We start from the raw sequence: 24649 nt of genomic DNA, 5'->3' as shown, positions 1-24649 counted from the left end.
TGTTGCCCGCACATGCGCAGACGCCATCTGCATGCTACGCGCAGAAGCGCTTAATTGCGCTGCGCACATGCGCAGAAGAGGCGCTCTAGTTGTGGACTTTTCGGAGTGTGAATGGCACCCCGAAATGGATTAAGTCCACAACTAGAGGTACCACTGTATATTATTAGTCTTTATCTTAATATTGGTTCAGTTATTTTGTATAAACATTTATATGCTGCCTTCCTAGTGCAAAAGGGGAACTATTACCACACATACATATATAAAAAACCCCAAACCATCATTACAGAAGCAAACTAAGAAAATAGTAACAAAATGGAGAACTAGCATTCAAAAAAAGTCCTGCCAAACTCAAAATGTTTTCAGCGGAGAGAGGTGCCATAAATGAGGGAGTATTAGAGTAAAATCGAGTTCTACAATTTGAATGCTGCCCTTGAGAATGCCCCCCTGTGCTTCAGATGGGAGCTGGGCAGCTAAGAGGGCATATCCTGATGCTCTCAGAATCTGGGCAGGAACATACAGGCCTGCTCTTCTATACAAGTCCAAAGGTATTTGTTTAAAAGTGTCAAGCTGAGTTTAGGGAAGATTAGATTTTGTCCAATTCTAGTCCTACTCAGAGTAGTCTCATTGAAATTAATAAACATGACTAACTTAGGTTGATTAATTTCAGTGCACCTACTCTGAGTAAAACTTAGTTGTACAACCCATTGTATTTATAGATCTCTTCATGCATCCAGAGGTGCCCCAAATTGATTTACAGGAATAAAATAAGATATATGTTCCAGTCCTTTGAACCAGGCCTGGGAACAAACTGACAGCCAGTGCACTTGATTTGCTCCGAAAAGATAGTCTCCATCAACAGTTCAGCCACCATCTTTGGTACCACCTACAGTTTTCAGAGGCAACCCTATGTAAAACACATTCCGGTAATCCAATTATGCTGCAACCAGGTCTTGTAAGACTATGGCTGGATCTGCCTTCCCCAGTAATGGGCATAGTTGGCACATCAGCTGAAGCGGGACAAAAACACTACCACTCCCTTAGTATCCAACACTATAGCTTTATCTGAGAGATGTCCTGAACTAACCTGCTTCTTCAAGGTGAGTGCAACTCCACCCAGAATGGTCTGAGCCTGAGTCAGCAAGCTTTCTGACTAGAAGCACTGCTCTCCTGTCTAGTTTAAGTTCCATTTTGTTTACTTATGTCTAGTCTGTTACACTACGAGAAAAGAATTAAAAACAGTTGGCATGGTATTTGAAAACTGTAACTGTGCATTTTTGCAAATTGAAATCAGATATATTCTTTCAACTGCAAACGCTACATTGGTAGGCTTTTTTTTTAGTGTATTAAGAGGATGGGAGATTCTGTGATAGAGATCACCGCTTGTTCCTTCTATCTAGAAATTCATGCTATAATCCATAAACTGTGGGTTCTTTCAGCCCAATGTTTAATGAAAACAAGATTTATGTTCTGCTCTCTTAGAAATATAAAATATGTAAAGATATGGGGAGCTGGGTAAAAAGCAGAAGGGAAAGTATGTGATTGATATTTTAATATGTGGAAGGAAAATAAAGAGGAATCCACTGACCTCTTCCTTGCTACGGGTCAGTTGAAGAGGCTTGATTTTGTTTATATGGAACATTGGACTCCTATTGTCTCTTGTTGTGCTTAAATACCCTAGTATTTCCAAGAGGCCAAAGATCTATTCCTGTTTTATGACCTGTTGTATCCTTAGGGGAGGAGGCCCAACAGAGTATTCAGGCCCAAATGAACAAGAGGGTCATTGCCATAGTCCAGGTCTTAATTGTTGCTTCTTGGTTACCACACAGACAGCAAGCCAACTCTCAGAAAGATTTTAGAAGCGAACATCTGGAGCATAGTAGCTGTAGTGTGGGGTGGGGGTTGGGGAGAAAGGCTCCCTGCATTTTGTTTCACCAGGTGCTAGGAGGAAGCAACATTAGCCTTTTTGGATATGGGAGGCAAGTTCTGTGGCCCCTGAAGTTAGGTTACAACAATTGAAGAGGTCAAAGGACAGCTGAGTGGGGTCAATGAGACACCATGGGGTGTATTTTGTTACTTAGTAAAAGGGGAGACATCCTAAAACCTTAAAGGGTTCTCTTGAAATCTGTGTCGTGAAAAGGTTTTATGGGTCTGATGGTGGAAAAGAAGAAGTGCTGATTTACCTAAGGAATGCTTGCTTTTGTCTAAATTAAAGGATAAGCCTTCCCAAATGTTTGCAGCTGTGGTAGTGCAGTCGATGTAGGAATGGAAGGCATGATTACAGAATTGAAGGACATTCACTTTCACTTCCTAAAGTTTTACTTTCAAGTTGGTTTTTCCCTCCTTCTCATAACGACTTGGGACACTCTGCAGTCCAGATTAATTAAGCACTTTAAACTCAATTGAGTTCAGTGGGAGAGTTGAGAATATGCTTGCTTCTCTCAGTTGAAATGAATGGAACTGGCTATGGCGAGATTGTGCTCATTGTGAAGATGTTGAAAGGAAGAGCTTGCATTTCTAAAAGGAAAATGCTCTTTTCCTCAGAGTGCTGCGTTTGGACCGCCAAATAGCCATTTTTTCTTCAATTACAACTCAGCTTTTGTATGTACAGTATATAAGCAAAGAGTGCTAAGACCAAGAGGAAGGCAAGGGGGTTAAGTTATTGACATTTGCCCCAAAAGGTCGAAATGTGCTCATCAATGAGAACGATAGCTTTATCTGGAATCAAACTATTTGCCTGATATGTTCACCACCTATAGCAGCCAAATAAGTCCTGTGCCTTGCTTGTCGTTTTGCACAAGTGCTCAGTTGCATTGGAAAATATTAACATTTAGAAAATAAGAGTGGTGGTTTTAAAACCAGCAGTTTCTGGTGGGTTTTATTTTGGTGCTGGAGGCAGATGAGAGAAAATTAAGAGATACATACATTTGGTTACAAAACATGGTTATCTAAAGAAGTTTTGACAACAGAACTCTGGAACACTGATTTTTAGTGCTGCCTCTATTAGGAATTTTGGCTAGCCATGGTATTTTTGTTATTCATATATTTTTAGTAATCTTTTGTCACTTATATTGATGTTATGTTGCAAACCACTTATTATTTTATGTGAAAGACAGCCTATAAATATTTGAATAAGATAAATAAGAGGGAACATCCTTCGTCTGTTTCGTGTCTCCCTTTAACCTAAGATATAGAGTTGTTCCATTCTTTCCTTTGTTCTACTTGAGCATATGGAGAGAAACTGGGAAACCCCTGCGGCTCCTCTGATCTTGTCAAGCCTAGGAGAATGGGATAAACTTTTCTCATACGCCTGGAAATTTATGAGGTCCCTTGTTAGCACCTTTAACCAATTCAGGCTGCAATCCTGTATAAATATGTGTTTCATTATTTTTAATTGAAGATTAAAAATGCCTTCTTTTTTTTTTTTTTTTTGCATGATTTTAAAATGTCCTTTTGAGTTCCCCTACCCCCCAGTGAAAATTCATTTTGAAATGGGCCTAGGACTTTTCCTAGCCCTCTGTTTACTAGGGCCTTTGTGGTAAAGCCCCAATAAGCTCAATTAGTAAGTTAAAGTATGGTAAGTTGACGTCATTATTTGACATGCAAGAGTAAGGCACTGCTCGATGCAAATGGTCAGTCTTTAAAGGTAAAGGGACCCCTGGCCGTTAGGACCAGTCATGGACGACTCTGGGGTTGCGGTGCTCATCTCGCTTTACTGGCTGAGATGTACAGCTTCCGGGTCATGTGGCCAGCATGACTAAGCCGCTTCTGGCAAACCAGAGCAGCACACGCAAATGCCGTTTACCTTCCCCCTGGAGCGGTTCCTATTTATCTACTTGCACTTTGCTTTTGAACATGCCTTTGAAATGCTAGGTTGGCAGGAGCAGGGACCGAACAACGGAAGCTCACCCCGTTGCGGGGATTCGAACTGCTGACCTTCTGTTCGGCAAGCCCTAGGCTCTGTTGTTTAGACCTCAGTGCCACCTGCGCCCGTCTTTACTACATTACAAAACGGCTACAGCATGTAAGCCAGAAATCCCTATGTTGATGATAGAGCAGCACTGATTTGCCTGCGATTTCTGTGAATAACTAAGAGTTTTCCGTAACTGAGGTAAATAAGTAGATTACAGTGGTGCCCCGCAAGATGAACGCCTCGCAAGACGGAAAACCCGCTAGACGAAAGGGTTTTCCGTTTTGGAGGCGCTTCACAAAACGAATTTCCCTATGGGGTTGCTTCGCAAGATGAAAAAATCTTGCGAGTTCCCGCGGGTTTTTTTTGCTTTCCCCCCCTTTTCCTAAGCCACTTAACAGTTGATCCGCTGATAAGCCGCTAGACCGCTAATAGCGCTAATCCGCTAAGCTGTCAATGGGCTTGCTTCACAAGACGAAAAAACCGCTAGACGAAGAGAATCGCGGAACGGATTCTTTTCGTCTTGCGAGGCACCACTGTACATGAATTAAATTAAGCATGACTTCCATGACTTTAAAATTTCTGTGCAACAAATAATTATCAAACGTTGTAGAAGGACAATCTCATTCTAGACTTCATTCTAGACTAATGGAAAACTAGGTTATGAGTGCTACATGTTTGTACATGTAAGGAGGATATGTTTGCAAAAATAGTTACATAATTGATGGGGCAGCCTATGGGGTAATTAATCACTATGCACGTGCAGTTACATGATCAGTTTATTATAATAAATTGGCTACAGTTTTGTATAGTGCAAGGGTATGTGTGAGTCTAAGGAAAATAATCATTTCCCATCATCTAGAGCAAGGATGGGGGAACATGTGGCTCTCCAAATGTTGTTGGACTATAACTTCCATAAACTCTGGCCAACATGGCCCAACGTCTGAAGGCCTGAAGCATCCCATTCCTGGTCTTAGGGAATAGCCATTGAATTGTCTGCTTTATTCTCTTTGTGAAGTAAGTTTCTCATCTACTAAGTGGTGTAGCGTGGAGGGCAGGGGAGCTGTGGCCCTGGGCAAAAATTCCGAGGGGGCGCAACCAAGCACCCCTATGCAGGTGCTCGCTCCCCCAGGGACCCCTGCTCTGCCCTGGTAGAGGTGGCAGAACAGCCTGTCAGGAGGCTGCTCCCATCGCCACACAGGCGTGTCCTGGCGGCCCCCATCTCGCCCCTTGCCTGCCTGCCACTGGGCGTCTTTGGACCCAGAGCTTGGCCTAGCCTTCCTGCCATGGCTATGACCCCAGCAGAGGTCAGCGACCACAGAGGCTCCATGCAGGCTGCGCAGAGGGCTTGGTCTGCCTTCCTTGTACTCTCAAGGGTACATTCCTGAGGCCAGGCTGCACTGAGCCCTCCCCCCTCGCTGAATGGCCACCAGGCCAGTGCTTGCTTGCTCCTTGCTCAGCATGCTGTGCTCCCCAGACAGCAGTGTGAGCAGCCCAGGCCCATGGTGAACAGCCACGGATGGAGGGAGGTGGGCAAGGGGTGACTCCAGAGTAGCCCGGCATAGCACAACATTCCTCTCCGCAAACTAAAACATATTTACGACATCCTGGAGCCTGTGGAACTAAAACCTGTGGCTTTTAACAGTTTTAATTTGCTTGATCTTGTTTTATTTAAAAACCTATTTATAAACCAAATTCCTTTTGGAGGAGTTCATTTTTTTTTTAGTTTTATCATAGTTGTTGAAACACGGTTTGCTAATGCAAGAAGTTGAAATGTCTTGCAATAGCCTTTTCAGGCCAAGCCACGTCCTTGAGAGCAAGACTGCATGATGAGCATGTTTAGATGCAATTTTAGGAGGAGCAACTACTACAAGAGCTGGCACTAGATCATTAGTATGCAAATTAAAAAGGCTCTGTGCCAGTATAGAGCCTTGTGCTGTGAGAAGCACTAACTGGGGTGGCCACACACCCATCTATGCCACAACAAACATGAAGTGAAGTTTCAGTATAAAGCTTTTTAATTAAAAGAAGAACTGCCTTTTATCCATGGTTGTAGATGCCAGTTGAGCCCACATTCACGGTGTATTGTAGCAAAGCAGATTTCAGGTCAATGAACCTTCTGCATAATTGGCTCCTAGTGTGTCTAGGACAGGGGTACCCAAACTGAGCTTAATACAGTGTGTTGCAAACTATAACATGCACATACAGACACATATATACTGTCTTTCCCCCAGCAATGGAGAGAGGGAAGAAAAAAGGGGAGACAAACACATACACACAAACACTTCCTTTCACCTTTTTTTGCTGGTTTGTTTACTACCCTCATCAAGAGGTTTGTGCCAACTTGGTGTTATGTTCCTGTTCATATTTTTTGAACTTAAAGGTTGACAGACAACCTTTATTACCACTAATATGTAATGTACTTTACAATGTTCCTGACGTATTTCAGCTTCCTGGATTCCCCCCCCCCCATCTTAATTTAATTTGCATTTAATTTAATTTGCATTCAACTTGCATTTAATTTTAATGGTTCAAAGAACATCAGGCAAAATAGTTGGCCCTCACGCATGTTCACTTCATCAAATCTGGCCCTTTTTGAAAAAGGTTTGGACACCACTGTCCTAAAACAAAGGCCCAGGGGAAGGAGGGGCGACTTCAGCATATGGTGAAAGCTGTGCAGTGAAGATGCCAGACATCTGAGGAGGGAGTTCCACAACTTAGGGACTGTCACAGAGAATGCCCTCTCTTGGCTGCTATTCCCCACTCTTCTGAAGGTTGTGGAACTATCAAGAGCAAGCCCTTTTAAGTGTTAGCTGTTTTAAAATTATATTATGCTGGTTTGATTAGGTCTTTTACTATGGCTCATTTTATCATTTATTTTTCTTGTACTGTAGGATGGTATTTTAATGTGTCTAATTTTTAAAAGTATATATATTAATACCGTATTAAAGCTTACTCCATGAGGACAGTTGCTCTTAAATGCAGTTTGTAAATCTTCTAAATCATTAAATCGAAAAAGTAATTTTCAAAATTTGTTACCAGAAACTGGCACATTACTGGTTGTTGTTTTTTTATAAAGTGGTTAGACAGAAGCATGGTGGAGAGCTTTATTGAGTTATCAGCATGTAATCTAAAAAAAATTGAACATTTATGTTGAGAGTCGCTATCCCTCTGAGTATCAGCTCCTGAGGACAAGCAAGACTAATACAATTATGGCCTGCTAGAGAACTCCCCAGAGCCTTCTGTCTGGATAATGCTGGAGATGGATATCTGGGCTAGAGGGACCTATGATGTGAGTCAGTAAAATGGTTCTTTTGTTTTTATTGGTAAAGTTTTCATACTCTCTGCAAAGTAGGGTTCACTGGGGTTTCTGAAAGGTTGGTGGATCTCTGTGTGATGCAAGCTCAGTTGCATACATTCAGGATGACTGCAATACATTGCACCCCCTGAACTGCTGTCCAATCTGCTGCCACCCCCGCTGCTTTTTATTGCCCCGAACTCTGTTTCCCCTCCTCAGAATTACTGCTGTGGTGGTAGCAGTTGCGGCACTCCTCTTTTTCTTCCTTGGCTTACATTTTAGCTTGTTGTTTCCTTTGCTGCTGCTTCAAAAGCAGGCAGAACCCAGCTTGCACTGTCCACATTCATACTGTACTTTTAAAGCATAGTGATACCACTTTAAACTGTGATAGCTTTCCCCAAAGAATTATGGGAATAGTAGTTTCAGGGTGCTGAGAGTTGTTAGGAGACCCCTATTCCCCTTCCAGAGCTACCCTTCCCATAATATTTTAACAATCAATCCTTCATGACGGGGAACTCTTAAAAATTGTAGCTTTGTGAAGGGAATAGGGGCCTCCTAACAACTCTCAGACCCTTAACAAACTACAGCTCCCAGAATTCTTTGGGGAAAGCCAATACAGTGGTACCTCGCGTTAAGTACTTAATCCGTTCCGGAGGTCTGTACTTAGCCTGAAACTGTTCTTAACCTAAAGCACCACTTTAGCTAATGGGGCCTCCTGCTGCCACCGCACTGCCGAAGCCCGATTTCTGTTCTTATCCTGGAGCAAAGTTCTTAACCTGAAGCACTATTTCTGGCTTAGTGGAGTGTGTAACCTGAAGCGTATGTAACCTGAAGCGTATGTAACCCGAGGTACCACTGTACTGTTTAAAGTAGCATCATAGAGCTTTCAGTGTTTTCTGTGAATGTGGCCATTATGTTGCAGTGTTGATGGTGAGGACCCTGTGTGTGTGTGTGTGTGTGTGTGTGTGTGTGTGTGTGTTTCTCCCTCAGAACAGGGCATTCCAGACACTCACACAGCCTGAAGCTTGGGCCTCAGTTTGCCAAATGGAAGGATTGAGCCTCAAGTTAGAGCTTAAATGGTGTGGGAGAAGCATGTGGGAATCATATCGAGGATTTAGGATCTGGGAAGCTGGGGAAGAACTAATTCTTCAGGTGTAGATGCCAGGCAGGTGGACCTGTAAGGTTTGTTGATTTTCACAAGGCATAGAAAATCCTCGTTAATTCTGATCACAGTTGCATTAAGCTGGATACAAGATTATTGTTGTCCATGATTAAAAATGTACTTTCTGTTATATTGAAGGCAAAGTCTAACCTACTGTAAATTTGCTGGGAGTGAAAAAAATGACCCACCCATGTTATCTAATAATCCTGTGTCTGATTAAAACAAATGGGTCTTGCCATGGCAGTCTGGCATAGCACTTGGGGGGAAAAACCTGCCTGAGGTTTACAGTTACAGTATTTTGCTGGAATACGTATAGTATATTTCAGTAGATGAATCGGATACTAATAAATTATTTTCAGTATGCTGTCATCTCTAGTAACATTGTGAAGACTTACTAGGCTTTACCTATTAATTATCACAGGAGGTGCAGTAGATCCTATCTTCAAAGTTGCCTACTGTATTTAGAAATACAAAGCAAGTTGTTTTGTAAAGGCGAAGCCTTCATTAGGTAAAGGTAAAGGTACCCCTGCCCGTACGGGCCAGTCTTGACAGACTCTGGGGTTGTGCGCCCATCTCACTTAAGAGGCCAGGGGCCAGCGCTGTCCGGAGACACTTCCGGGTCACGTGGCCAGCGTGACATCGCTGCTCTGGCGAGCCAGAGCCGCACACGGAAACGCCGTTTTACCTTCCCGCTGGTAAGCGGTCCCTATTTATCTACTTGCACCCAGAGGTGCTTTCGAACTGTTAGGTTGGCAGGCGCTGGGACCGAGCAGCGGGAGCGCACCCCGCCGCAGGGATTCAAACCGCCGACCTTTCGAACGGCAAGTCCTAGGCGCTGAGGCTTTAACCCACAGCGCCACCTGCGTCCCCGAAGCCTTCATTAGTGGAAGGCTAAAGGTACAAGTTATTGCATAAATTATTACATAAATCCTTTATGTGTGTATATACTGTATACACATCGAAATCCATAATTCATGTTGTTTCCTTAGTACCATGAAAGTATGATATGTATAGTTAAAAAAAATTCCTTGGGTTTAAATTTAGTTTTTTCTTATCAACCTGATACAGTTGTAGCCAAAACATTAACAGTTTGCATTCCACTTAGATCTTTGAAAAACAGCAGAAGCATTCCTGTTCCAAAGTTGCTGAATGTTTAATAATGTCAATTTGGGCAGAAAAGCCAGCCTAAACTAAGTTATTTTAAAATTTTCAAGTTAAGCAGGTGCTTGTAGCACTTCTGTTAAAATAAACTAAATTATCACGATCATATCCAGAATTACTAGCAAGCCAATGCCTTAACACAATTTTTCCTGACTATATGGAATTGGCGGAAATGACTGACAGAATCCGAGACCAGGGAGAAGAGTCAGTGGAAGAAGATTGGAAGAAATTTAAAGATTACCTACAGAAACATTGTAAAATTAATGAATGCTAAAATGATGTTGGGAATGAAATGAAGCGGTTTTAGCAACAATGTTAAAAAGGAGTATGTAAAAATGGATTGTTAATAGATGAAAATATAAAGTTATAATATGTTAAGATAAAGAATTAAGATAAAAACAAAGAGGGAAAGGATTTGCTGAAATAACCATTCGAACTGGAATACAAAAAAGGGAGGTGTGAGGAGGTCAGGGAAACAAGTAAATGAAAGGCAAGACATGGAAAGATGGATTTATTTTTAATTGTTTTTATTTCCTCTGTATTTTGTATCTTTTGTTTTCTTTTTTTCTACTTTTTTATTACTTTTGTAATTTCTTTTGAAATTTTAATAAATATCATTTTTAAAAAAATAACACCAATTTTCCTAAATTTAGATGAGAATTAGAGCAGTGCAGGAATCAGTATTAGGCCACTATCTATGTATTTCATTCTAATTCACTGATTGCCTCTGCTTCAAAACAGTAAGAACCCTGCCAGCACAATTTTGCTGCCTTCTGTGCTTAGACCTGATTTAGCTCACTTTGCATGACATTGAGCCTACCCTTAATGCATATTTTCAAAGTCGATCAGGTAATATTAATGGGGAGGAACTTCAAAAAATACAGATCTCTGGGTTAAGATATTGGCACTAGAAATTGGCTCTGCACTGGGAGTTGTCTGACTATCTATCCTAGGCACGTGCTTCATGGTTCCTGGCTTATTTGACATCTTCACCTTCCTCCGCTCATTTCTTTCTCTTTCGCATTTCTTTCTACTTCATAAGGAGGGAGGCAAGAGCACCTCCTACTTGGGCACATAAGTGAGGATGGAGAATTAAACAGGACCTATAGCTTGCACTTTGCCAGACACATCACCTGCTTAACCTCTCTCTCATAGATATATCTGCCGCGCTTCCTTTTGCATAGCCAGCCATTCCTGTCAAAACAGAATTCTAATCAAGTTTTGTTAGGCTATGGAAGGATAGAAAATAATAAAGCAAGAAGTGTTCCCGAAATACATTGTTTTCACTATTTAACCTTGAATATATCTACTGTATAAGCTTCCTATTCAGATAGGCCTTTGGAAACGAAAGGGCAGGTGTTGTTTACAACTGAGCTGCTATCAGGGCAAACTGTGTTTGGATGCTGGTTTTAAATGTGTGTGTCGTTGCATTTTAACTGTTGTTGTTAACTTATTTGGTTTTTGTTACTTTGTATTCTATAATTATGTTTTTAAAGGTTGAATCCCAGTTTGAGAGAAGGGCGGGATATAAATAAATAAATAAATAAAATTAATAAATAAGATAAAGCTGGCCTTGATCTTTTGCTGAACACTCCCTCTACCCCAGGTGAAATTGGAAATGGCAGTTTTCTTTTCTTTCTTTTTTTACATGGAGACTGATGTACAAGCCGATATATTGCAGCACTTTTCAGTGACAGGAAGAACTCTATCAGTGAAAGGCAGATTGGCCGGCTTGAACAAAAACAAGAACAGTCCGTGCTTTCCATTATGTTGTTTTTATGGTTTTCTTTGCCACTGCTAATATTTTATCCTTCATGTGTGCACTATGCAAAACATTTGTTCATCCATCACTTCTTGTTTCCTGTAATTCTGGGATGTGTGTCTGCATATTAACCCTAAATCTCTCTTACCAACCCTTTAAATTTGTTTTTCAGAACATGGGGAATTCGTATGCAGGGCAACTGAAATCTGCCCGTTTTGAAGAAGCCCTGCACAACTCGATAGAGGCCTCTCTAAGATGCAATAGTGTGGTTCCTCGCCCCATCTTCTCTCAGCTGTATCTTGACCCTGAGCAGCCTATTTTGCCGGAAGGTAATCAAGCAAGTATGGCATATTTTAGTTGCCCTTCTTATCCTGGATAAAACGTTGCATATTTTTCTTTGAAAATAACTGCCTAAATATCTTCTCCTACCGTCACTTAAATGCAGGCCTCTTGTCTTTTTTTAAATAATGCTTTCTAGACGTTAAACCAAAAGTGGAAGAGCTGGACAAAGAATTGATGCAACGTTACACCCAGAATGGAATTTTGGATTTTTCTACTAGCCAAATAATTAATGAAATGGAAGAAGATGAGGATGATGAAGACATGTCTGATTCCAATAGTCCACCAATCCCATATTCACAAAAACCTGCCCCAGAAGGGTCTTGCACTACTGATGGTTGGTTTCAGCCTTACTTATCTAAGACTTAACTTGAATTAGAATGTTTCTTTTGCAAAAGGCTACACATAGGCAGTTATGATAGCATTAATGTATAGCATTTTCCCGAAGGATAGCCATATTAGTCTGCTACAGCAAAAGCAACAGAGTTGTGTGTCATCTTGGAGTTAGCAATGCAATTATGTAAATGTCTACTTCAAAGTTCTACTAAGTTCAACAGGCTTACTCCTGAGTAAATAGATATAGGAGTTCCATCTTGCATAACAATTTTCTTAGTCTTCAAGTTGCCACAAAACTCTGAATTGCATTAATTTAATGTATGCAGCTGTGATTCTGTGCTCAGTTACATGTCCACGGCTTTCCATTCAGTCTGAATGAGCTTTTGTTGTATGTAAAGTAGATGCAAAATGTTTTGATCTTTTTGTAATTCATACGACTTTGAATTGCAAGCAATAGTTGTGACAGTTAACGTTGTATTGCTTGAGGATATTTTAGTGCCCATAGTAGCAGGGTCAGCCGGTCCATGAGGCAAGGTGAGGTGGCAGGATCTGCAGGTGGAGCAAATCAGTTTCCAAGTATTGCTATTTAAATCCAAAATTTTATATTAAAGCTGGGAAATGCTTTAACAAGAAGACTTTAGTAGGCTACAGTGAGCATTTGTAATATTCCTATAAAATTATAAACAAGGCTGCCTTAGTTTGTGATTTTCTGGAGTGTTGCAATAAGATGTGGGCAAATGTTGTTGTTTTTCCTTACCCACACACCTTTGTTCAGTTTCCCATCACCTTAATAGCTGCTGGTTTCATGATTAGTGTCCTTAACAGAGCATCCAGGATATGTGTCAAGCACAAATAATACCAGTCAAGTTGTTTGGTTGTAAACTGCCATTTTTCTGCACTGTGTGAGAGCTGACACCTTAATTTCAGCACCAATTAGGTAGCCAGGTATTTAATACCTGATCAGCTGCTGTGAAGTTGAAAGTGGAAGAGACTGTGAATTGCAATTCTTATGCAGATCTTGGTGGGTAATTTCTTATGCCTTATCTTAAAGCAGCACAATAACAGGTCTGTACCCCACAGAGGGGATGTTAATTGTTAGTGTTAAGAAAAGAGGAGTGGGGAGTGGAGAAAGAGATGCAATCTTTGCTTTACACAGCATCAGTGCTTTTGTTTTATTTTCACAGCTGTGTTGGCCAAACTCCTTTCCTTTTAGCATATGAGTTCTGTGAGGTTTTTAATTTATTTTAGATGAGGTGATTGTAGAATGCAGTCTCTCATTGGCTAAAAAAACAGTCACTGAAGTTTTTTGGAAAGACAGAAATATTTTAGCAATTTGTTCATACTTAATGTCTTTATCGTTTTGCTTTATCATTAACATGTTGCTTTGCATTATTGAAGTGTTCAGCAAACTTTTCCAGTGTGTTACTGGAGAAGTAACAGTCATGTTTCAAAGGCCTGGAAACGATGCCTTATGAGGAACGGCTAAGGGAGCTGGGCATGTTTAGCCTGGAGAAGAGGAGGTTAAGGGGTGATATGATAGCCATGTTCAAATATATAAAAGGATGTCACATAGAGGAGGGAGAAAGGTTGTTTTCTGCTGCTCCAGAGAAGCGGACACGGAGCAATGGATCCAAACTACAAGAAAGAAGATTCCACCTAAACATTAGGAAGAACTTCCTGACAGAAAGAGCTGTTCGACGGTGGAATTTGCTGCCAAGGAGTGTGGTGGAGTCTCCTTCTTTGGAGGTCTTTAAGCAGAGGCTTGACAACCATATGTCAGGATGGTGTTTCCTGCTTGGCAGGGGGTTGGACTCGATGGCCCTTGTAGTCTCTTCCAACTCTATGATTCTATGTTTGCAGAATGCACTGAGGGATTTAGTATTTCAGTGCTCCACACTGGAGGCAAAGATTCATACATTGAATGGTGACCCCTTGAAATTTACATAAAGTGCTCATTCACTTCATCATCCCTCCACAGACTTTTGTGTGTGTATCAAGTCCCCATGAAATAAGTGGCAAAGTTCAAGTACATTGTGTATTGTAAAGTATTTAAAATAATAATAATTCCCATTTGAATACATTTATTATAGAATTTATTAGTTGTTTTACGTTAGCGATGGCAAAGCAATATCCCAAAAGGTGGAGGAATCCTTTAAAACAAGAAAAAATAATAAAATCAATATAGATACCAGTAGTAAAATTCAAGGTATTTGACAATGGACATGGCTATATAATGGTAACTGTAACCATGTGGAAGTTTAATTATTCAGTTGCTTACAAGTTCATTTTAAATTCTATATTCCATGCCTTTAAAGTCGACCAACAAATGTAAACATTCAAAAACCAATGCTTGTCTTTTCAAAAGATGTTTGTTAAAGACAGTGAGGACCTTAGATTCTGGATATCATGATTGATCTGGTTCAGTGGGTCACAATTAGCTAAGTACTGCGACCCCCCCTGTTTTTCAAAAGTCAAGCCATGGACCCCCTACTTTTGAAAATTTCAATATCTCTATTGTAGTTTTTGTTATGTGAATGGTGGTTCAGACTCCCTGGGAAGGTTATGCAGACTTCCAGGGGTCCACGGACAACCAATTTGGAACCACTGGTCTAGATATGGTGTACATGCATTCAATGTAACCATGGATAGTATAAATGTGTATGCCCCTTGTGAATGTAAGCATGTTGCCATCAGTCAGTTATATTAGACAAAATAGGTAATAAACACCTGCTGTCGGTTACATTGTTTGCGATCTAGCAAAAGTTCACTCCAATAGCATACTCCTCAGGCCACTGGGATTCGAATCAAACTATGTCCCATCAACTTCAATAGGTTTTAAGCAAGAATTTTTTTTTAAGATACATGTTTTAATACAGTTTTTATTAAACTTTTTTGTGTTGCAAAACAAACAGGTAAACAGAGAAAAGTGCATCTACACTCTCCATTTTCAATTCATTGTCTTTTTCAAAGTTCAAAGTTTAGTGAGATACATTGTTGTCATAGATATCTTGCATTTGGGGGAAAGGGGGAGGGGCATTTTTTCAGATAATAATTTATAATAATAATAATTTATTATTTATACCCCGCCCATCTGGCTGAGCTTCCACTCTGGGTGGCTCCCAATTGAGTGCCAAAAACAATACAGCATTAAACATTAAAAACTTCCCTAAACAGGGCTGCCTTCAGATGTCTTAGATTAAATAATTTGTGAAACAGAAAGGAAAGTTGGTTGTGTTGATCCGTAAGGGAAAAAATCCATGTTCAGGCCTAATAAAGATAGATAGCCTGGCCATAGTTTTACACACAATTTGAGATTACTCTTGTTAAACTGTGGGGGATGTTGATTCAGTTGCTCTTGGGGCAACCCCATCTGCATTTCTTTAGAAGAAAATGTAAGATTTTTTTTACTTCAGAGAAGTAGATTTGCATTCCTTAATGATTTCTTGCTTTGAGCTAACACTGACATTCCTGGTCCAAAATGCTATTGTCTTTGCTGAGACAATACCAGAAGTGCAAACAAACTCTTGAGTACTTAAGGAAAATAACAATGAACTCTGCGTTAAAACAACAACCACTAATGGTTTGTATCGGCTAAAATGGAACAGGTTGCCTAGCTTCAGAACTTTTCAAATGTTAAGAATATCATTAAATGCTGTAACTCTTATATTCTTGGGAGTTCAGAGGCCAAGTTTAAGCTTCAGCTGTAGATACAAAATAAACAGCAGCTCACATATATTTAATCTTTAATTTCTAGTTATATAAATATATGTGAGCTTGTCTGGGAGCTTTTTATTGACCGCAGAGCAGAGTAAGAATGCTTTGCGTAAAGTAATAAATATATTTGGTGTATTTTCTCTTGGAATGATGCATTTAATTTGAACATGCTTATTTTTCTTTCTATTCCATATTTCCGCTCCCTCTTACCTAAAATGTCCCAAGTAGGAAGGGATATCTATCCATTGTAAAGAGTTGCGTCTGGCCCTCCAGATGTTTTGTGACTACAACTCCCATCATCCCTGACCACTGGTCCTGTTAGCTAGGGATGATGGGAATTGTAGTCACAAAACATCTGGAGGGCTGAGTTTGCCTATGCCTGTCATAAATCCTGGCTATGCCCATGGTGTATTGTCGACTGTTTTAAGTCCTGCGCTATTCTCTTTGCTGATTCTTCATGTGGAAGTTTTAATCTGCCTTTAGATAAAGTAAATCTACCAATGGGGATAAATCTACAGCTTCTTCTGACCAGGAAGACCAGAAGCTGTTTTTCAGTTGCTTCTACCTTCTAATGGGGTAGCAAAAAGCTACCCTTTAGCTGTTACTGGACTACAGCACCCATAATCCCTGACCATTAGCTTTTCTGATTGGAGCTGCTGAGAGTTGCAATGAAAATCTAGTATTAGTAGAGCTTACACAAGTAAACATGTATTACTATTATTTCCTAAATGGAGAAGAAATTGTTGACAAGGATGAGGTTTTTTGGGGGGTTTTAAACCACAAAATTAACAATACTTAACTGTTGTAGATGTAATAGAGCCGTGGAACTAGGAGCAGCTCTCCTCACCCCTACTGCTGATCATAATAGCCGAGAGAGTCTTTTGTGCTGATAAAAGCTTCTTGCAGACAGGTTCAAATACTGTGCTTAAAATTCACTCAAACCAGATGGCTTTAGTAATGTCAAATGCAATACAGTATTTGAACTTTCAAGAGTTAATATTCATTCAGGCACAACCCACATACTGTGGAATAATGATGATGGCAAATAAGACATCAAAGCTGCTTGCTTATCACTTGTGGTATTTGTTTCCCTTATCAGTCATCTCTGGGTAATTCTGGCCATGGCAATGCTCTTTATATAACACAGCAGTAATCACTACTGTAAGTCCCAGCAAGAACGCTGAGACAGTATCCTCAATAACAGCTGTCAAAGATAACTCTGAATGTGTGCATAACTTTATTTAACTTTAGATATTTATATCCCAACTCATCGCAAAACTTTGAGGCAACTTACAATATATAAAAACATAAGAGAATTAAATATAAACAACACAATAGTAGTCAGTTTGATTCCCTCCTCCAGAAAAATGGATTTTAAAAAATTGTGTCCTTCGGAAAGATGATAGTTGCAAATAATAAATATTCAGGATTATAATCCCAATTTATGGGAAATAAAAACCTGGGAAAATATTTCGATGTCACTAAAATTTCCAGTAGAAATATTGGTTTAAAAGGCAAAACAAGTCTGCTTCATTGCCAGTAGTGATCACCCTACAATTCAGTGGGCCAGACTGAATTGTAAAGGGAGAGAGAAACGGGCCTGTACTCCTTCTTTGCGCCTGCCTTGCCTTCCTCTGAGATACACTGAGAAAGCCTCACTGTTAATTTATCAACAGGTTTTTCACAAAAATGTGGAATAAAATTTAATAGCACAAATATTACTGTATTTCATGGTAGTTGCTTAACACATAAACTGCTATCTTCTGTCATAGGTCTACATTTGTTTTATAAATTACTAATTTGTCTAGTGCCCTTTGTCCATACACTTTAGAGGGCTTGGTGAAATATTGAACCAGGGCAGGAAATTGTTCCATGAGATCTTTTCCATGGAGGGCGTGGCAGTATTAGGCTTAGTTGTTCTCCTTAGTTGCTCCGAGTAAGTGGAACAAGACGACAGTAAATCACTTGTAGATATTTCATGATGCATTATTTCTTTTCAGGTTTTTGTCAAGCAGGCAAAGATTTGAGGTTAGTTTCGCTGTGTATGGAACAGATCGATATCCCAGCAGGATTCCTGTTAGTAGGAGCCAAGTCTCCAAACCTTCCCGAGCACATTCTAGTCTGTGCTGTTGACAAGAGGTTTTTGCCAGATGACCATGGAAAAAATGCACTTTTAGGTAAAAGGTTTTCATTAATTATTCTTCATGTTATGATAAATGTATAATTGACCAAAGGTTTGGGTTAATGGTAGGCTAGGCCAATTCAGTACATGAATTTCTCACCGGAATATGCAGACATTCATTTTTAAAGCTTTTTATAAACAAAGCATGAATCCAGTTTTTCAATTTTAATGTCATTAAAGCAAGGGTGGGGAGCCTCTAACTATCCAGATGTCATTAGACTAACTCCCATCAGCCCTAGCCAGCATGGCCAATGGTCACGTGTGATGAGAGTTGTAGTCCACCAACATCTGGAAGATAAGAGGTTTCTTACACTTCTGTAAGATTTACCAAATCCTCAAAATATCCTGCAGTCCTGTACCTACTTAACCTGGTTTTAAGCCCATGGAAATCAGTGGGACTGACTTTTGAGCACACATGTAAAAGATTGCCCTGATTGTTTCTCATACTTGCCATAGAAGTCCATGCCCCATTATGTGCAGCCCATTGTCTGTTGACCAGAGGTTTAAATAACCACTTTCTGCTTAATAGGGGCAGCAAGCAATTGCCCCAGATGAGTGTTTCAGCTCTTGGGTGGAGTTTCTCTAGGCTAGGATCAGGTTTATCAACTGAGGATAGGGGTGATTCAGTGGAGCCTATTTGTGACAGGAATGTAGAATCTGAGATAGTCCAAGGCCAGAGGCAGGAATTTGGTTTGCTGGACACAGAGGGAAGACAAGGGCTCTGGAGTCTGGAACACGCTGGACAAGTATTTTGACCCCTGGGAAAGATGATGCCTGGATCATAACATAGGAGCTCCAGGTCTTCATGACATGTTGCTCAGACTGGGACATCAGTTATACAGAGAAGAATTGCATGTTGTTGGAATCTGGGTGGTGGTGGTGCCTACTTTTTGCTGACTCAGAAATCACCAGCTTTTAATTTCTTATACCAGGGGTGAGGAAATATCTCTCCAGATATTGGTGGTCTGTAGCTCCCCACAAGGTGCCTACTTCAAACCATGGTTTGAAAATCACCAGCTTTTAATTTCTTATACCAGGGGTGAGGAAATATCTCTCCAGATATTGGTGGCCTGTAGCTCCCCACAAGGTGCCTACTTCAAACCATGGTTCATGAGGCTGCTTTGTTTACATAAACCATACAAATATTAACCACAGATCGGGGTTCAGATAACATGCTAGACTGAGTTTAGTGGAAATCAGAAGCAAATACCCTTGAGCTCCTTCGCAAAGCTGCAGTGGAGGAGACTTGGACTGTGTCAGACCAGCATGGCTACCACCTGAATACAAATACTTGTTTGCATACTCAGTTTGCCTTCCACAAATGAAGATATTTTCACATACCCTTTGCACCCTACATGCATTTTAAGCTGTCACTTGAGTTTCTCCCCTCACCAGCATCTTGAGGTTTTATTAAAACATGTAAAGACAAATTCCGCATGTGTGGCCTGTCCCATTTTCAGAACTACATTCTTGGTTCCCCCTACATCAGCTTGTCTGGGGGTGGTTTGGAAATCCTACAGCCCTAAATTCCATCCTATCTGTGCCTTGGCTTGCTCTGAGCTGGAGTGCTGGCTGTTCTTATAAGGCACTCCATGTCCAATCATTTTGAGGAATGGAGGCAAGAAATTGGCTGTTTCCAGAGTTTTCTTACATTTCATATGCACCAAGCTTCAATTTTCTATATTTAAACCCACAATGAATGTGTGAGCTGGTTTGGCAATGTTTTCCAAGTATCCTTACATAAATTATAAATATTACTTCTTGAATAGCTTATAGATAACAGGGCTGAGCAATTCATCAGACCCTTCTGATTGGGCTGTGGGGTTTTAGAAACCTCATAAATTTTCTGCTTAATTCAACAAAAAGTGAATTTCTAGTCTAGAATTACAGAAGAATTAGGTTTGACATGGTGGTGGTACAAATTCCCAAGGACTGGATGCAAGCAAGGCTGAAAGAGTATCCCCACACAAATGTGGTTCACGATTTCAAGTTCTGAACCAAATTTTTCTACATCTGGGAGCATAATAATGTAATATTTTCAAATAATAATGCTGCTGAATATATTAGTTGTGATCATTGTAGCTTGCCTTCTGTCAGATTCAAGAAATAAAAAATGAACTGTTGATTAGGCAGCTAAAACAACCCTCGCTGAGTCCCTAACTCATGGCTCATGTGTTGTGTGGCTCCTGCTGTTGAACACGTTGTCTAAACGCAGATTATAATCACCAGGGGACAATGTTTAGGAGATGGTTTTGTTACACCTCACTGGCCGATTGTCATTTGCCTTCTGTCGTCATGCAAAGTCCTCTTTGAAATCAGTAGGAAATCTACAATGGGTCAAGGATAATATATAGCCCTAACTTTATCCAGTAGAGCCCAATTAAAGATGTAATTTAGGCCACCTTGCGAAACTAGTTTGACCTTATGACCTTTCTTCCCAAGTCTTTTATGTTTAGAAGAGATTACAGTACTCTTTGGAGTGCTGAGCTTTCAACTTCTGTTTCAATGGTACTAAGTGCCTTGCCTCAAATATTTACTTATTTATGTCCTGTCAGAACCCCCTGTAAAAGGGAAAAGTCTGCTGTGAAAACATTACTTCTTACATCAGGGAATTATGTGGACTAGAGAATATTGATTTCTCTCTCCCATCCACTGTAACTACTTTAAATCCTTTTTCCACATAAAATAAATCCAAGGGAAACCAAGGCAGCATTAACAGAAAACTTGAGACGAACATTGGGTTCTGGGTAGAAAATACGATCTTTGCATTCTAAAGCTGGCAAAGAAATATTGTTTTGTGGAAGGATACTGAGGATCTTAATAGAACTATCTGCTCCTCCTAATACTGTAGTGTTATCTTCTAGAATGTACAAGAACAGGTGGAATCAAGGCTGGTGATACCTGGGGAGTAATGATGAAGCTAGATGTCTCTCTTATCTTTTGTTTGTTCTTCAAGCTATTTGTGTGCAACTGGGAATATATTTGTTTCCAAGCAGGAATCTGGTGCATACAATTAGTATAAGAAGCAAAATGAAGAGTTGGAATTGAATTGTTTTACTTCACAGAATATTTTGTGAAGGATTTGATCTGTATTTTCTTTCCCCACCGCTCCTCAGGTTTTTCTGGGAACTGTATAGGCTGTGGAGAAAGAGGATTTCGATATTTCACTGAATTTTCCAACCACATTAACTTGAAGCTCACCACTCAGCCAAAGAAGCAGAAGCACTTAAAGTACTACCTAGTAAGAAGCTCCCAAGGTGTGCTGTCAAAGGGACCTTTAATATGCTGGAAAGGTAACAAGCATCCTGTTAGATACATACCGTTTATTTTGGTTTAGAGAACTTTAAATGTAGCTTGACTAAATAGTAAGTTGCTGAAGACCCAGAAACATAATAAGATGCCCTGAAAGTTCGCTATCCCTGCATGATTGTTTGCATACGTCCATGAACAACTGCTGCAGAAATATTCAGAACAATTGATGACAATGTAGTAAGTGAAAGTATTGGATAGACTAGTTCAATATTTCCTAACCTGGAATGATCCAGATGTTTTGGAACGCAATTTCTATCACTCCCGGCCAGCATGGTCGATGGGGATCTATTGGCCAGAACATATGAGGGGTACCAAGTTGAGGAAGACTAGAGTTTAGAGCTCAGTTTAAAGGAAGTAGAGCATCATGTTAACAACAACACCTTTTCTGATACAGATAGGTAGCCGTGTTGGTCTGCCATAGTCAAAACAAAACAAAAAATTCCTTCCAGTAGCACCTTAAAGACCAACTAAGTCTTTAAGGTGCTACTGGAAGGACTTTTTTTTCTTTTGACCTTTTCTGATACCTGTTCATAAATATTTATTATGTTTTTATCTCACCCTTCCAACAAAGCATTCAAAGCAGCTAACGTAGTTTCCTTTCTTTATTCTCACAACAACCCTGTGTGGTAGGTTAGGCTGAGAGAGAGTAGCCACATTGACATGGTTTATTGTGATGTGCACATGCTGGAACAATGTTCTCCCTGGGCTCACATACTCCACGCGAGGACGAGGACTTTTGCAGCATCTGCTCTCAGTTTCCTTTAATCTCGGGGGGGGGGGGTTGTGTGTGTAGACAAGAGCTAGTGATAAGCCGCAGTCTGATAGACACAATAAACTGATTGAGATTAAAGGAAGCTTAAATTAGATGCTACCAATGTCCTCCTCCGAGCTGTGTGGGAGGAGAGAAGGAACCTGGGCTCGTTCTAGCTCATTCGTGTTATGCCAAACCATGTTTTAGTGTCATGTGCAACACAGTTGGTGTGTGCCTGAGACCATTCATTGTACTTCATGGCTGACTATAGTTAGGTTTTAAGACCCAGGCCCTCCCCATTTGCTGTTTCACACTCTTTTCAACAACACACACTGGCCTTCACTAAACGAACACTAAGAGCTTTGTGAAAACTGCGGAAATAAAAAATTTGGTCAATGTTAAAAGAAAGATCAGCTTCAGCACAAAGAGCCTGAAGTCAAATAATGTGTTTCAAGAACATTTGACAGTGATGGGCATAGATGGACCTATGCCAGAATTTAAACTTTTTCACTTTGCTTTGTGATTGCCTGAGAGATGAGATCAGAGAGAACAAGCACCCTGGGCAAATATTAGCCAGTCCTCTGGATGTTTACAAAAGGCATTCAACTAGCCAGCTATGCAGTGGAATTTCCTAGTTGTCATAATATTCCTGGTCATGTGCAATTGCACTTAGTGTTGCTACTCCCTCTCCTTCCTGCTCTGTCCCCACATGTGGCTTTCAAAAAGCCTTGAGTCTATAACTCTGTGCTTTATTGCATTGCTTCCCCGGTGCAACACCCTAGGTGTTTTTCTGCACACAAGTAAAACACTAGTTTTGCAGTTATGCAGAAGCCCTTTCTTTTGTTGCTATACATTTTTTAAAAATTACTTTTGACTTGCATAATATACCACGGAATGGTGGTGTTATTTGGATTGGTACTGAGCTCTCTTTGTGTGAAGATGTTCTCTCTCTTAAATCACTCTTGAGTTTCCCTAACAAAGCAGAAGGCTCATATTTGCTGCACGGAATTTAACAGCTTTCTTAGCTGAAAACGACCCTTTTCTGACAAAATTCCAAGTGTTGCTTTTGAATGAATTTTTATATCTAGCATTTCAAAAATGTTTAAAAAGATTTGTTGATGTTTTCAAACTTCCTATATTTGCTGAATTGTGAAACCTGGCTGCCTTAATATGTATTGTAGCTACTTCACTTGCAGAATGTAGAAGCAGGCCATCTTCTTCTGCTAGCCATTCTGCTAAACCTAGTTCTTCAGCGTCTCCATCTGTGACCCCTGAGAGTGGAACAGCTAATGGATACAAGCCAGGGTTCACTCAGACAGGTAAACACTATGAGTTAATTGTATCCTAAAGCTGACACTTGATGAAGCAGTGACTGTGCTGTCTGTTATGACTCACATCATATGGCTTGGGGTTTGCCGGAAGCCAAAGGCACGAGCCATCCAAGTGTGAGGAGTCTTCAGCACAGAATGCATCTCACTGTGGCTTGTGCAGAAGACCTTCTAAAGCCCCCCTGAAATGAATCAAGGTTGTGCTTGGGAGATTCCAGCTTATGTGTGTCTCATGCCAAAGACAGATCAACTGGGAAGAAATGTTTTTCCAGCATTTAAATGGTCCAGCGTTTAGGTAACACTACAGTTAGGATCTCAATGAACAGCTGTTTGGATGAAAACTCTTGTTTTATTTTTGGTTATGTTGTGTTTAATAAATTCACAGGCTCCTTTAAACTGCCACTGGTGTCTTAAAGGAAGTAAGTTGCAGGCTCTGTTTGGATGACAATCTGATGCTTCATAAACTGTTTTATAATGCTACAAATGAGCATTGGAGTTGAGTACTTACCCTCCTGGCCTGTCTCTCCTTGCTCCTGTCATGTGCTGGTTAACCAGCATTCAGCCTCTAATATTAAGCCTCTGGTTGTATTAAACTCTAGTTTAATAAAAAGCCAGGATCTTTGCACCAAAGTTGACATGTAGTGTGGGTCGAAAGAGACAGGACGAAGAAGGTGTGTCTGAGTCCAGTGTCTCATAAAAAATAGTATATGTAGCCTCAGTTATCCTAAAAAGACCACATATAGCCAATGCAGATAATTCATTTAACTTTGGTTAAAAGACTGAGAGCAGGCTAAGGGGTCACACACGTCATTCCCCCTCTCCATTATTGAGCTCAAATTTTACCCACCTGCTTTAATGGTACCTAAGTGTTTATCTGACAGCAACTGTTAGCCATAGTTAAGAGTTCTTTTGCACAGGATCATATTTTCAAATGGCATGCTTCAATAAATAAATATAAATGTTTTGTTTTTTTTTGGTACCTATAGTGCAACATTAAGTGGTAGAACAGAGTTGGTACGTTCTATTGAATTGTCTGAAGTCTATGTAGAATTTATATAAGCTCTCGAGGTAAATTGAATTCTTCATTGGCCAGAATCCTGATGAAGAGGGTGTTTTTTTATCACCGGAAAGTTTGTTTTCTCCTACTACACCATATGTCTTGGCCAAATAGGAGTTCTGGGACCACATGGCAGGAAACCAACCTGGTTCCCTCCAGATGTTTGGAACTACAACTCCCATCAGTCCCAGCCTGCTGACCTGGGAAGACTGGTTTGTGCCAATGACAACTCTGGCCATAAAGGTTTACATTGTAACTGTGCCTGTATCTAAGAAAAAGATCAGAAACCAAGACTTGGTTTTCAAACAGCTTAGTTCCTGAACATTTTGGCTTTCGAATG

The 24649-nt window shown here is 40.3% G+C and overlaps 1 protein-coding gene across 32 annotated transcripts in view; it reads left to right on the top strand.

The window, feature by feature from the left end:
- The window catches only part of GREB1L (GREB1 like retinoic acid receptor coactivator), a 158037-nt gene that overhangs the window by 77578 nt on the left and 55810 nt on the right, over nt 1-24649 (top strand). For 9 of the 32 annotated variants that reach the window (XM_083748194.1, XM_083748165.1, XM_083748195.1 and 6 more), the window contains 5 exons: nt 11463-11631; nt 11769-11966; nt 17680-17856; nt 20978-21154; nt 23106-23243. In XM_083748194.1, the coding sequence (XP_083604320.1) occupies nt 11466-11631; nt 11769-11966; nt 17680-17856; nt 20978-21154; nt 23106-23243 (856 nt within the window). In that variant the 5' untranslated portion in view covers nt 11463-11465. The remainder of the gene's footprint in view (nt 1-11462; nt 11632-11768; nt 11967-17679; nt 17857-20977; nt 21155-23105; nt 23244-24649) is intronic. The other 23 variants (XM_083748188.1, XM_083748184.1, XM_083748179.1 and 20 more) reach the window with 4 other exon arrangements.

This window comes from Podarcis gaigeae (genome assembly GCF_964106915.1).
Source record: "Podarcis gaigeae genome assembly, chromosome: 7".
Classification (NCBI taxonomy): Eukaryota; Metazoa; Chordata; class Lepidosauria; order Squamata; family Lacertidae; genus Podarcis; species Podarcis gaigeae.
This window is presented reverse-complemented; position numbering and strand designations above follow the sequence as displayed.